This window comes from Pomacea canaliculata, linkage group LG5, assembly GCF_003073045.1.
Source record: "Pomacea canaliculata isolate SZHN2017 linkage group LG5, ASM307304v1, whole genome shotgun sequence".
In the NCBI taxonomy this organism is placed as follows: domain Eukaryota; kingdom Metazoa; phylum Mollusca; class Gastropoda; order Architaenioglossa; family Ampullariidae; genus Pomacea; species Pomacea canaliculata.
Genome location: NC_037594.1, coordinates 16,700,040 through 16,714,029, shown reverse-complemented (window position 1 = coordinate 16,714,029; position 13,990 = coordinate 16,700,040). Strand labels below are relative to the sequence as shown.

Below are 13,990 nucleotides of genomic sequence, written 5' to 3'. Positions count from 1 at the left end.
CAAGTAACATCAGACATTCAATCTTCAGCCTTTTTAAATACTTCCTGATTCAAAATTATGAAGTAGGTTACACTTGGATTATTCTGTTATAATTACTTATGGCTACCATCATTCTATCTGTGCCATTTTGTTTATTTTTTTTTAAAAGTTATCCCTGCCACTTGCCTGCAAGAATGAAGGAAAGCCCTGGCCATAGTAACCCACACGAAAATATTCAGGAATAGGGCGTGTGTTTTCTGCCAAGATTCGATCATACAACTCAGCTTCCTTTTTCTGTATAGCCAGAAACATAAATCAAATGGTATTATGAAAACTCTTTACATCAATAAATCTGGTATAAATATTATAAATGTTATAAGCACAAGGACGCAATCTATGTTTGGTGGTATTGTGCATTTGCATACCCACAAACAACCACTGGAGATGTATTTTCTCATGCATGTCTCTTATATTTATCAATACATGCATACACATAAGCGGAAGGAGGTGGGGCAACCATATGAAAAATAGGTCTCACCAAGATTTTGCTGAGGTTTCTGTAATTGAAGAGCTCTTCTTTGTATTGCTGAGCCAGCTCATCACACAGCTCAATGCCTTTTTCCCACATCTGTGAAGAAACCCACACAAGTTATTATCTTCAAACCTATGTCCTCCAAGGAGAGACTTGTACTGATATTCACTACTTTATTCTAGCTTGGTGAATTTATCTCATTTACTTTACTTGGAGGGATCTGCCAACACAATGACTGAAATAATACATACCAACAAATGTTACAGAAAATCTAGATTTCTTTTAAACACAGCAGCAACAAAGACAGAAGGAAACTGTGGCACTGAAATAACAAACCTTTCCTTGTTCAAAGTAGCTAATAATCTTGTAATATAGCCGTTCTTTCAGTTCTCTGTGTGTGTCAGCATTTTGGAAGTTACTGTTTTGTAGCATGGGGGGCAAGACTTCATCAGACCACTTCATCAGCAAAAAATATGAGAGCATATTAAGAATCTATTCACAGGACTTAATACAACCAGTAATTCAGGGTAAACTTCCTTATGGAGGCATTTTTCTTATGCTAGCATGTTTTTTTTTAAAACAAAAGCCGTAGTAATGTTTACAAAGCCATATAAATACGTATATTTCAGAGAGGCCCATAAAACAACTGTCTCATCTAAATTATTTTCTTTTAATTAGTTCCATTAAAAATGTTGTTAATAGCAATGCCAAACACCAAAAAAAGAAGCTAAAATGCTAAAAACAGGTTACAGAATCTAGAATAACAAAATAGCTAAATTATCTCAAATCTGTGGACACCAAGTGACAAACTTGTAGTTGCAGATACCTGCAGAAGTTTGGCATATAGCATCAGTGTATAAGCAGCCTCAGTAAAGTTGTCACAGTCAAGATGAAGGTCACTCAGTTTGTGCAGGTAACGAATATACATCTCCTGGCGGTTAATGTCATGATAGAAATCCTGCAAAAAGATAAAACTCACCCAGATGACCAGTCTCTTCTAGAGTCTGAATTAGTTCATAGCTGTTCACCGATGATGATCTTTTAAAAAAAATTTAAATAAAGGCACAAAATATTTTGCAGGACTTCACAAAGTATGAAGCACTGATATGTACCAGCAGATTGACAATACAGCTCATACGGTGCTCCCTGATCTCATCCTGGATAATGTTTCGGTAGACCAGCAGGCGTTCCAGCAACTTCCAGATGACTTCCACAAAGGCTTTGCTTTGTTCCCGTAGTCCCTCAATATCCCTAGTCTCCGAAAGATGTATCAATCTGTAACACAATGCATATTGCACACAATATAGACTAACATATCAGCTGTAGACTTTCTTTCTACTTAATTCTTGATGGATGTTCATGTACCAGATGTGCTTACAAGAATGTATGGCTAGGTATAAATACAAACCCACCAATCCTCCTACCCAAACAGCACTGTGCCCCCTCCCCCACTCCACCGCCAATTACTTATTAAACAAGATTTGGTCACAATCTGTACTGACATTTCATATGTGAGATCTCGATATTGTTCATCTCCACGGCCACCTTCCACCAAAGCATCCAGCTGTGTTATCATCTCATTCTCCACCTAAAGCACAAGGAAACAAGTTCATCAAAATGATATTCTAAAAAGAAAATTTACCACTTAACAGTACAAATAAATATGCTTAAGGAAATCAGAATTTATCACAATATCCAAGTGGCAAAGGCATGTGGATTTGTAATTATCAAACTGGCATTCATTCTCTGAGCAGTGATGTCTCACAGGAGCATGAGTGCCAAAAATAAATTTTACAGAATTCTGCAACCAATTAAGCTTGCATCCCTACATGCCTGTGATAGCAATGATCTTGCCATTTCATGAGTTTTTACAATTTTTAGAAAATGAAGAGAAGAAAAATTCCCATAGATAATAACAGACAGTGCATTATACCCTAAGGACTACGTTTGTGATGCTTGTAGGATCTTGATTCAATTGTTCCATGCAATTAAAAAAAAAATGACAAAAATATAAAGCACATTTACCCATGGACTGCACAAACACATCACAAACACTCGAAAAACACAAGAAGAAACACCAACTTCATGAAAGTTGCCTTGAATGCGGCTTGAGTTAGGCACTGGCTGCAAGTATTCACACTGCATCATGTCAAAGAAGATTGGGATAGTTGCTCGCCTCAGTTCTACACACAAAATCACCAGCAGATTTGTTGCTTACATGCATAACATATGACACAGACATTTTTTTCTTCCTTCATCATACATGCAGAAGCTCCTTCTGGTATTTTTTTAATGTCTTCGTGTTAGAAATTACACCTCACAATCATTTTCCACTCATTTCTTCTGTAATTTCAGGGATTATCTTTATATATTATATAATTAGTACAAATGACACAGAACATATACTGCACCTGTTTCAGGAATAAGAGTCATCTCCAAGAATGGCCCCACTAGTTCAGGTATAAACCTGATTTTATTTGGACCTGTGTTACAAACAAAGACACTAAATGAAGTACATTACTAGATAATATAATTAGCAAAAATTAATTTAATACAGTAATGATGGTTTGTAATGCCAACTCCACCTACTTATCTGGAAATGATTGTACTTAAAAATAAAACAAGTCAAAGAACAGTCTTTTCCTTTTTATGCTTAAATAATTTTTCAAATATAAGTTTCAGTTTTCATCTTTTCTTTAACCAGTGCTGTTTATAATACTCAACCTGTTAATACGGACACCAGCTAAGCTACCTGTGTTCTTCTTGCCTAACAATCTCACATCTTGCAAATGGCATTCTTTGCATGCTATTTTCCAAGCTGCAGAAAATGGTAAAGTGAAAGAAAGAAAAAGACCTTCACTTACCAAGTTTAAACCACATAGCTCTGATTTCAAAGGCTGCTTCCCTGCGCATATCTTTATACCTGTTAAACAATTGTATTGTAACAATGATTTCCATGGCTATCATGTTGGCAAGTGCCCTAATTACAATTTTTGAAGTGCTTAAAAGCAAACCAGTAAGTAGAATACAATATATTTCAAATATATTTAACCTTCTTCCAGTTTAAAAAGATTTTAACCATGAGCTTTCACCCACATCTACTAAAGGGTGTTTGTAATGCAAATTCACACAAAGTCTAATCCTCCCCCCCCCCACCTCATTTCTGACTTGTACAGTGTTGACAGTATCTTGCGTATAAGGATATGCTTCAAAAGATATTATTCTGTTTTGTTTAGAAAATGCACCCTGAAGGTCATAATCTTGCAGTTCTATCACAAACTCGTATTACTAGACTGCTGCCAGACGATTTTTTCCAGTTAACTATTAAAACGAGGCAGATGTGTACAAAGCTTCCGGTTTATTCACATTCATCATTTATGCTTGCCGATATAACAGTGGAGATATAACGATATAACAGTGGAGAACTTCGCAAGAGGCTAAGCGTTGGTCTCAGCAGACAGACAGCAATCCATCTATACACGTTCGTGGTTCCATCAATAAGAATTGTAAGGTCAGCATATAAAAATTATTCCAAATAGATGCAAAACAGAATGAAATGTTACCTGAGGATGATTTTATTGCGCTTGGATACCGAGAAATTGTCTAGCTGAAGGGGTTCTTGTGTCAGGAAAGATATTGCACAGTGGAAAAAGTTGTTCCACAGCTAATGGGCACAAAAGATAAACAAACACTAGTTTTAACTATTACTAAAATTGAATTATAAGATTACAGAACCTCTACCAGACCACTAATCTCTGGTACCATGGATAATAATAATAAGTGCAAAATTTGTAAAGCACATACACACACTCCTAAGGAGTATGCTCTAGGATACAAAGGTAATGTTTCTATTGCCCTGCGTATATGATCATAAAATGTCTTAGGTACCAGAAACTGAAAGAACAATTATTATACAGAGAAGGAAATATTACTTCCCCTCTTGTTCTGTCTGAAAGAACAAAAAAATGGCAAGATAAAACTTTTCATCACCATGCCATTAAATTAAAAAAAAATGCTATTTATTATGGCTTATAAAATTAAGTTTCTTCATCTGAGAAAAATTCTTAATCACAAAACTGCCATTGTGTATCATTGGCTATCACAGAAAAAATTACTAGTCATTACAGAAATCTCACTTTCATTAAAAAAGAACGTGTTGCAAGAAAAGTTCTACTGCATATTACCATCTTTCTACAATTAGAAAATAATTTCATCAGGTAGTTTCAATTTAACTCAAGCGTCATTAAAAAAAGGTAGATTCTATATATAATCCTGAGCTAACACTGCAAAGATAATAAGAGTTCTGATCACCTGCTGCTCAAAGGGATTGGAGAACTTTTCATGAATGGTGACAGCAAAAAATCTTCAGAGCCCTTAGAATCACACTGAAGAGAGATAACCAAAATCATTAACTGCTGAGTGGCCTAACAACATTTCATGCTCTAACCACATGCTAGAAAGATTACCATATTGAAGACTAGCCATTTAAACATGATGTCCGCCACTAAAGAGCATGAATCATTATAAAAATATTCAACTGATACTATTTCTAGCAGACATATTTATTTAAACTGGTACTTCATGGCACCTTCCTTCTGTTAACATTATGTTGTGATCTGGTTCACTTCACTATAAAGATAAATAACTATAAAATTACCCTTTAATAAAAACTGTTTACAATCCTGAAAATCTCTAACATTTTTAAATTTCTTTTCTGACTGAACAGTCATTCCCAAGAATATAACATTTCCCACAAGCATTAAAAACTGTTACGTCCCACACCTGTTTTGAAGCATTATCATTTCCAGCCAATCACCAGGATAGACACTCCTGCCCACCAGGTCCCGGAAGACCATCAGTATCTCCATCATGAAGTCGAGCAAGTCAAAAGGTGTCACAAAGCTATTTATGTACTCCTGGTAGTGCGCCTCAGTCATCTGACGCAGCAAGGATATCATGACAGCCACACAGTTCTCCTGCCAAACCCAAAGCAATTTTTTCAGGAAAATTTTCCAAGGTTAATCTAAACTTAAACCATAGTGGACAATACAGTTCTCTGTCTCTCACATATATATGTGTGTGTGGGTGCACATATATAATATGCCTTTGTGTGAATGTGGTTTCATGTATTTTTGTTAATGAAAACATGCATATGTATGTGACAGCATATTTCAGCATGCATGCATGCACAGGTATGTACATGTGCTAATGTAAGTGAAACAGTTCTGGTACAAATGAGAAATCGGTGAATGTTTGCAAGCTTCAAATGTTTATAATAAAAAGTGGATGTTGTGAGAACATGTGTGCATGCTTACATGTCTTCATATGTATGTGCAATCTTCAGTTATTTTCCTAATTTCTGGATAAAAACAACATGCATAAACAGTGCCCTATTGCCTTTACTTCTTACTGAGAAAGCTTAGTTACAACTTTTGTTTTCTGATCAAGCTCAGGATTATTGAAGGTACAGGAGAATGTGACCCCAGGATGCTGTGTGGTTGGCTAGTTAACAATAACAACAGGCAAGTCGGGGACAAGCTTGTGATCATAGAGACACAGACCAAGTGTCTGTGCCAACCTCATTTCAACAACTGCAAGAAACGGCAATCTAAATCCACAATAGGACAAATGAGCTTGTTGGGAAAAAAACAATAAACAAGCAAAAAATGAAAATTATACAGAGCTGTCCATAAAAGCACAAAAACTACAATTTTTGTCCCAAAGATCTGCTGCTTCAGGAATCATTACAGTTTTTACTACATTGTACATTTTATAGCAAAGCCATGCATAACATCCATGCACATTGGAGCCATTAGTATTAGCAGTTGTTAACAGACTATTTTTACACAACCACTGCCATCAGCTTTGCAAAGCCAGTAGTGTACCTCTCCTCAATATGCTGCCATTTGTAGTATGGCATCAAAAAGAAAAAAAAATTCATACTTGCAGTCTGATTAATAGGTCTTCAAATATATTGACAACTTGGTAGGTGGTGGTTGAGAGTGACAAATTTATAATAGTACAAACATGAAATAAAATAATAATACAAAAATGAGTTGAAATCAAAATCTGATTGCCAAAAGGAATAGATGCAATAGTTTAAGGTAAATTTTAAGGTGAAAACTATCTGGAAAGGGTTAAACAGATGAAATTTGCTGATTTTATCTTGACTATAAATGAGATCATGCAGTTTTGTTTTTTTTTTCACCTAGACCCGTGCATTTGGGGGCAGCTGAAAGTCTCTCTTTACAATATATCTACTGAAATGCAAACAACCAACAAACATGCAGTTTTCTATGAAACAGCATTTTTCTCAAAATGATCCACAAAACTGCCCATGCACACGTGAATTCCTACGCAAATGTATGTATGCATGCCATCATGCGCATGCACACACCCACACACACACCCTGAAAAAATATTTCTATCTCAAAATACATCTGATCATGGAAAAGCAAAGCCAACAGCAGGCTTATTAAACTCACAGTGGCAAATGGGAGCAGGGAGAGTTAAAAATATTTCAAGAAAGAGCACACACTTATCTTTGGGGAAAAACATTCAGACAAATGATCATATCTTGTCTACAACTCATCTTCACAACATATAGAAATCAAATTTTGAAGCTAATATTATCAACAATTTGCTTAATAGATTACAGCCTAAGACAATGCAAGATTCCTACCAGCAACTATCAAAAACTGACTTTCCAGAGTGTATGTAGATCTTTTTACTGTTTTCAACTCATTATCAATGGAAACTTGATTCATCAAATTTAAAACATTTACTTAGAAAACTCAATCTCAGCCCGACTTCTGATTCACAGGTGAATGCTACCAATGAGTTATCAGTGAAACCTGTCACAATTTTAAGATTTTAGTGATGATGGGGTTTGGAGGAGAGAAAATGGCTGTAATTCGCAGGTGAGACAATGGATCAAAATCCTTTTTGCAAATTTTGTTCTGTAAATATGACAACATAACTAAGATCTCATTCCTGACAGAAAATAGTATTACAGAAAAATTGGTACCATAAGAAATTGATTACAGCACCAGTGCTATCATCAACTGTACAGAAATTACAAGGCTTTTGATGCTAGCAGTTGCAGATATAAGACCAGCAGAAGCAACTCAATGAATTTCCCATTTATCATGATAAGGACTGTCATGATGGCAAGGACAGTAGTGGTATTAGCCATGATGGTGGTGGTGATGGTTGTGGTGCTAAAGATGCTAAAGGTTATAACAATATAATTAACAAAAATAAAAAATATAGTAGAATAGGAAAATGCTGATAAAGGTGATTCTATAAAGATAGATAGTGACAGTCTGAAATAACTAACGTAAGCTCAACAAACAGAATTAAAGCATCCAGCCTTTCAGGAAATGTTTTTGTATATGGGGGTCTTTGACATATTGTGTTGTTTTACAACCATGTTCTAAATAGATAACTATATATATCTTTTTTTTTTTTGATTTATAGGTTCTTTACTGGTAATGTTCTTAAGATAAACATGTTTCTCTCTTTGTGTTTTTGAAATGTTTCTTTCAAGACATTATTATTAATAATTAGTAATTACTAAAATGCTGGCCTTGGAAGCATAATGAATATAGTTGCTGTTCCTAACAAGGTTAAGAAAGCCAGCACTGGAAAAAGCCAGATTACAAGCTGATGACATGTGTGATGACTAAAAAAAGACAAAATGATGAATATGATGGCTGATGCTCATTTCCCTTATGCTGTTCTCTGCTTCTTCACTGCAGCTCTGACATATGGCCATTTTGTACGGTAAATATGGCTGAAAGAAATTCTAATGCAACACTAACATTCTGAGAACCTCTTCAGTTTCAAGAGCTTGATTTTTACAAGCTCTTGCAGTGCCAGTAGAGATGCAGTGAAATAATCTAGGGCCAGAACAATGTCTTTCATGCACGGTCCAAGTCCACTAGCTGTCTGGAGGAGTGGAGGGATGAGGGTGCTCAGGTCAAGATCTGTACACAGGTAACAGCACTGGCCGCAGTACTTACATTCAGGGACCTATTGGATATACTTGGAGGGGGCTGTTGTCCAAAGAATTGCTGAAATATGGATATAAAAGTCACATCCATGCCTTTAGGACACAGAAACCAAATCCACATCAAACTTCAAATGTTTCGAACTGAATAACACCTCAAACAAAGAAGAATGATTAATGGTAGCACAACTTAACTTACATTTAAAAAATAAATAAAGCCTCTTTTAAGATGTTGGTATGGTACTCTAAAGCTTGATATGTATGTAGGGTTAGCTAAATAAAACACTTCAGAAAATCCATGCATAATATGAACTTAATTTCAAACAAGATATTTTTGAAAAACAGAAACTTCTCTTCAACAAACTTACTAAAATTTGTAAAATAACAATATTTAAAAATGATACAGCTATAATATTTATACAACACAGTCAACACAGTAAAAGATAGCAAAGCACAGTAAAATCATACTGGTCTTCAGCTCTTCTATAACAATTTAAAAATAAGCAGTTAAACAAAGAGACTGACTTCACAAGGACAAGGGGACATTGGTTTAAATATGTTGACTTTTTTTAATTTTAAAAATGTATATGATATTTATAGGTGTGCACGTGTGGTCAAAAGACATGCAGCAGCTGTGCCATAAAAGGAGTGCAGAGCAAAGTGAAAACATGAGAGCAAACAAGAATAACAAGAAGAAAATATACAAAAGGTAACAGGATGGCACCTGTGCCAAGAGCAGGTCAGTGGAAACTTGCAGGCATTTGTGGACATGTCTAAAGAAATGGCTAGTATCCAGCAGCACATGGGAGTACAAAATACAAGTGAAAATTCATGTTTTCATATACATATATGCGTATAAATCACATAAGTGTTTTACATAACACAATCTTTCCAAAGAGAATTTTTTGTGCTAGTAAACTTCATGCTTATAAGATTAGTTTTGTAATGTGGCAACAAGCCAATCTGATAACCAGAAAAAAGTAAAATCTTGCTTCCACTTCATAAATTTTGCATAATTCTCGTGCTACATGCAAATACATTGACAATTGTCCCCCTGCTGACAAAATGCATAACGTTTTGGAAAAAACGTAATGTTTTCCAAGATTGTAATCATAAACATAAGACTTCCTGACTTACATGAGCAGGTTGGTATTTACCTTGCTTCTTGAAAAAAGCTTAATTTTATGAAAAGGAACTTTCCCCCCTTTTCTTCACCTGAACAAAGAATGATATGACTGCTGTGCAAACAATTTTCTCATGAATTTGCAAGGAGTAATTTGTTTAAAATAACACAAAATAATTGAAGTCAAATATACAAGAAAAACCTTGTTACTATTTAGTGAACACTCTGTACGTTATATATTTGCAGGAACTACTGGCATAAACAATTGATGACAAACCACAACTGATCCCCCTAAACAATAGGATATTTCCCTCCATCCAGCCATGTAAACAATATTAATATGATCTGTAGTGTATGCTAATGTCAAACTTTCAAAAGTGACACTGCACAGGCCACCAAAGCAGCTTAGAAGCATGTGATTTTCAGTACTAAAGAGTTCTTCTTTCTAACTCACTTCTGTACAACACTAACAGCACCAAAGCTACAGAAGCAAACTGTAGTATCTGTTTTCCCATACTTTTATGAGGGTAAATACCCAAATTCCAAATATTCTTCATACCCTAAACTTATTGGTAACTTCAAGTAAATAGTAATATATATGAGAAACCAGACGAAAGATAATTTTTGTTTGACTAAAGCCTTGAAAATATTTCCGGAAGGTTGCAGGTTTAGAAATGATACACACATAAACTGCAAACCAGTCAGATTTACAAACCTTTGTGTTTTGTTCCTGAGTAGAGAGGAAAACAGACAAAACAGGCTAGAGAGCATGCCAACAAGACCAGCATCGTCTGCACTAAAAGTTTCATGCTGTTACATCATGCAGCCATGTTTTACAAACAACACAGCTTTCAATCTGCAGTGTCATTTCTTTAAAGCAGCAGAAACTTATCAGTTATCATGCTCCTCAGACAGTGATGGGTTTTGACAGAAGGAATCACATTGTCACACAGACAGTAATTACATATTAAAAAGGAGTGGGTCAGGAATAACACTTTGTACATTCCTTTTATTTTTAAACCACAAGAGCACTGCCTTTGTGGATTACCTCAAGTCTTCGTTTTGTCTGTGGTAATGAAAGAAATAGTCATAATAGGCTGGTTAAAGCCAGGAGGGATAATAAAAAATTACTGTCTATTACAATCTTTTTGCCATGAAGTCATTTGCAAACATTGTTACTATTCATTATAGTGCTCACAGCAGAAATGAAAAGAAAAACAAAGTCTAAGAAAACAGAACTTTTGTTAACAGTTCTAAAAATTCTCTGACATTTGACCCATTTTTTTTCCCCAGATACATTTGCTAAAAGTTTTACCCATTTTACCAAGTGAAAAACAAATTCTCACAAATTGGTTGTAAAATTAAGAAACACTCACCACCAACTTTGACGTTCGATCAATGCTGATGACAGACTGGATGACAGTGCGAAGAACTGACCTCATCAGTGCTGTGACATCTGCCTCCACTGGGCCCTTGAAATTTACAAAACTAAAATTACTCTACCCATTTTAAACTCATGACAAGATGCTACAGTTTACAAGTTTTCCCTCCACACTTTTTATTCTTCATAAACAACAGTTAAGATTGTTAAAACATGGTGCATCAGCTGTAGTTGCTAAAATGACATGCAAATCTTTCTAAACAATAGTACCTAAAGATTATCACAGACACAAAGATCCAATTCTTCTGCAATTCTTAGTCTTAAAAATAAACTACAAACACAAAACAAAAAAAAGGACATCAGATAATGAATGCAATCAAGATATGGTCCACATGTTCCCCTTACAAAGTCTGGACTCCATAGCTGGTCTACAATGTGACTCAGGACCATGATGCAGCTCTCCATCTCATCTTTGGCTTCCATGAGCACGCGAGTATGCTCCAACATAGCCGGCAAGAGTACAGCACGACAGGCTTTGTAAATAAGCAAATAAAATGCAGTTATAAAAAATTACAACTCAGTAAGTAGATCAGCAAAATCCTGAAATGATTATGCTATTACATATCAGTGTTTTCAGATTGCTTAATACTGTCAGCATTTTAAACAAAATCTGATATAGAAAGTACATGTCCAAATATCTTTACTGTTTAAAAAAAAAAAAAAAAGAGAGAAAAGTGGTAGAATATTTCTCCAATATTCAGAATAAAATTATGAAGAACAGTAGCAGATTTTCCCCAAATCTCCACACCAATAAAAACTCACCCTTACTCCCTAATCCAAACACACACACAGAGAAAAAAGAGAGAAAAAAAATGGGAGAAATTTTTTTATTTACAATTTTACCAATAAAGAAATTATTAACAGTAACAGAACCCCCCCCTCCAGTCTCCAGCCACTGCACTTACAAACACTTGTCCCCACTCACCCTCCCATCTACATAAGAAGTAAAAAACAGAGAAAAGGGCAGAAGAGAACCAAAGAGAGAATGGGCAGACAGCTTTGAAAATACCAGGAAGTTTAAAGAGTTCTGTCTGAATTATCTGGTCAATGCACAACATTTTGGTTTTGATGAGGCGATCCTTAGGCACTTTTTCAATGAACTCCACCATCAGTTTACTGAAACCACAAAATCCAAATAAGATTGTCATACTGAAATTCTGTCTAAAAAAAGAAATGTCCATCCGACACTGCATCCTCCCATCCATCCTACCCTAGTCAAAAAAAAAAAAAGAACTTCTACTATTAACAATAATGACTGCTTTCATTTTCCAGCTAAATATGAAATAGAATGTGATCATTCACTCTATAAAAATTCCACAATGATGGCTGACACAGAGACAACAGAGACAAAACTGATACCTGAGTTCCACAGGGTCAAAAACCCTCATGACATCACCAATAATGAAGCTGATGAACTTGAGAGCTGCTCCCTGCACTGCTAGCGTGTGGTCTGTTTTATGTTCCATCATGTTGTTGATGGATGTCAGAAGCTGCTTCAGTGAGATTTCAAACTGCTGCTGGCCCTGGCCCTCCTTGATTCTTGACACAGAAAAAGCCACTTGCAAAGCTTGACCACAAATTTACTTCATGACAATACACACAAATATCACAATGTTGCAAACTCACATCTTAATGGGCTAATTATTTATAGCAAAGGATTATTTATATCCAGAATGAAAAAGGATAATAAGACAATGTGCGCTTCTTATGGCAGTCCCCTTATCTATGTTCCACCTGTGCAACACAGTTTCCCTTTCCATCTGAAACAGTAATTATTTTAGCAACCCTTCTATGCTTTTGCCACAAAGAAAATTATTTCCCTTTCCCGCCAGAAGACCAGCTCGCTTCTATGCTTACACTAAAATCTAGTCAACAGCTGAATATTTGTTAGATAAAAAAATATTTTCAAAAAAAAAAAAAATCCATGTCATTTTACTAGTGTCTTTTTGATGAAATCACCTGCATGACAATACTTTCCCACTATCTATCCCCTACAAAAACAAAACTGAAGGCTCAAACTTAAAAATAATCTGTTCATGGATTAACTAGTTTGCTAAAACGATCAGTACCCTAAGCAAGAAGTTGATATTAATTTCAACTTGATTAAGATAATATATAAAACAGTGACAATAATTCAAAATGCAAACAATTCTCAGGTGTTTTTGAAGTAGCAGAGCTATGCATAATAATAAGAAAAGAGCACTTATATACTGCATTTCCTCACTGGGCAGTGAGCCGAATGCACTTTACGAAAGAGTGCAATTCAACGATAATAATCAGAGAACTGATCTAGCACCATTCCCCAGCCAAAGTCTGGCCAAAAGCATTTAACCAATACTTCTACAAACTGAAAAAAAATGCCCTGTTCTTTCCACTACAAACACATACACATCACAGATACAGAAAGCACACAGTGTATATGAATTCTCACTTTCATAGTTTGAGGAGAATGATAGTGAAAAAGAATAAAGACCAATGGTCAATTTAAAGGAAGCAGAGCATCAAATGCAGTGTGGTTTATCAGTCTCCATGATATGCACCAATGCCTTCTATGTCCTTTTCTGCAGTAAGCCATCGCAAACAAACAACAGTAACATTCAAGAAGGACTACCAAAAGGTGAGGATGTAATGAAGGGATAAGTGACAATGACAATAAAAAGAATGTTGTATCTTATCTGCACAACAAAACAAAACTGCTTAAATCTAAGAGCTGTCTGTAGTTTAACACTGATGCAAGGAACAAGCCACATCAGTTCTCATATTAAGAACACTATCTGTGAGCAAAGTGAAGAAACAGACGACTGACAACAGCACAGTGCAGGCTCATTAAACCCCCACCAGAGATTTTAAAATAATTGAGATCTACAGAATCAATGGAGTTGACAAAGTGATAGCAGAAGCACA

The 13,990-nt window shown here is 35.4% G+C and overlaps 1 protein-coding gene across 1 annotated transcript in view; it reads right to left on the bottom strand.

Annotated features, from left to right (window-relative positions):
• Positions 1-13,990, bottom strand: part of LOC112563640 (dedicator of cytokinesis protein 1-like) — a 54,866-nt gene that overhangs the window by 23,441 nt on the left and 17,435 nt on the right. Inside the window, 19 exon segments of the mRNA XM_025237833.1 lie at positions 166-273; positions 518-607; positions 848-967; positions 1,338-1,469; positions 1,624-1,786; positions 2,014-2,099; positions 2,594-2,694; positions 2,923-2,994; positions 3,376-3,434; positions 4,075-4,175; positions 4,823-4,873; positions 4,875-4,896; positions 5,294-5,487; positions 8,536-8,586; positions 10,694-10,711; positions 11,022-11,117; positions 11,432-11,559; positions 12,096-12,202; positions 12,446-12,625. Coding sequence (XP_025093618.1) covers positions 166-273; positions 518-607; positions 848-967; positions 1,338-1,469; positions 1,624-1,786; positions 2,014-2,099; positions 2,594-2,694; positions 2,923-2,994; positions 3,376-3,434; positions 4,075-4,175; positions 4,823-4,873; positions 4,875-4,896; positions 5,294-5,487; positions 8,536-8,586; positions 10,694-10,711; positions 11,022-11,117; positions 11,432-11,559; positions 12,096-12,202; positions 12,446-12,625 — 1,879 coding nt within the window.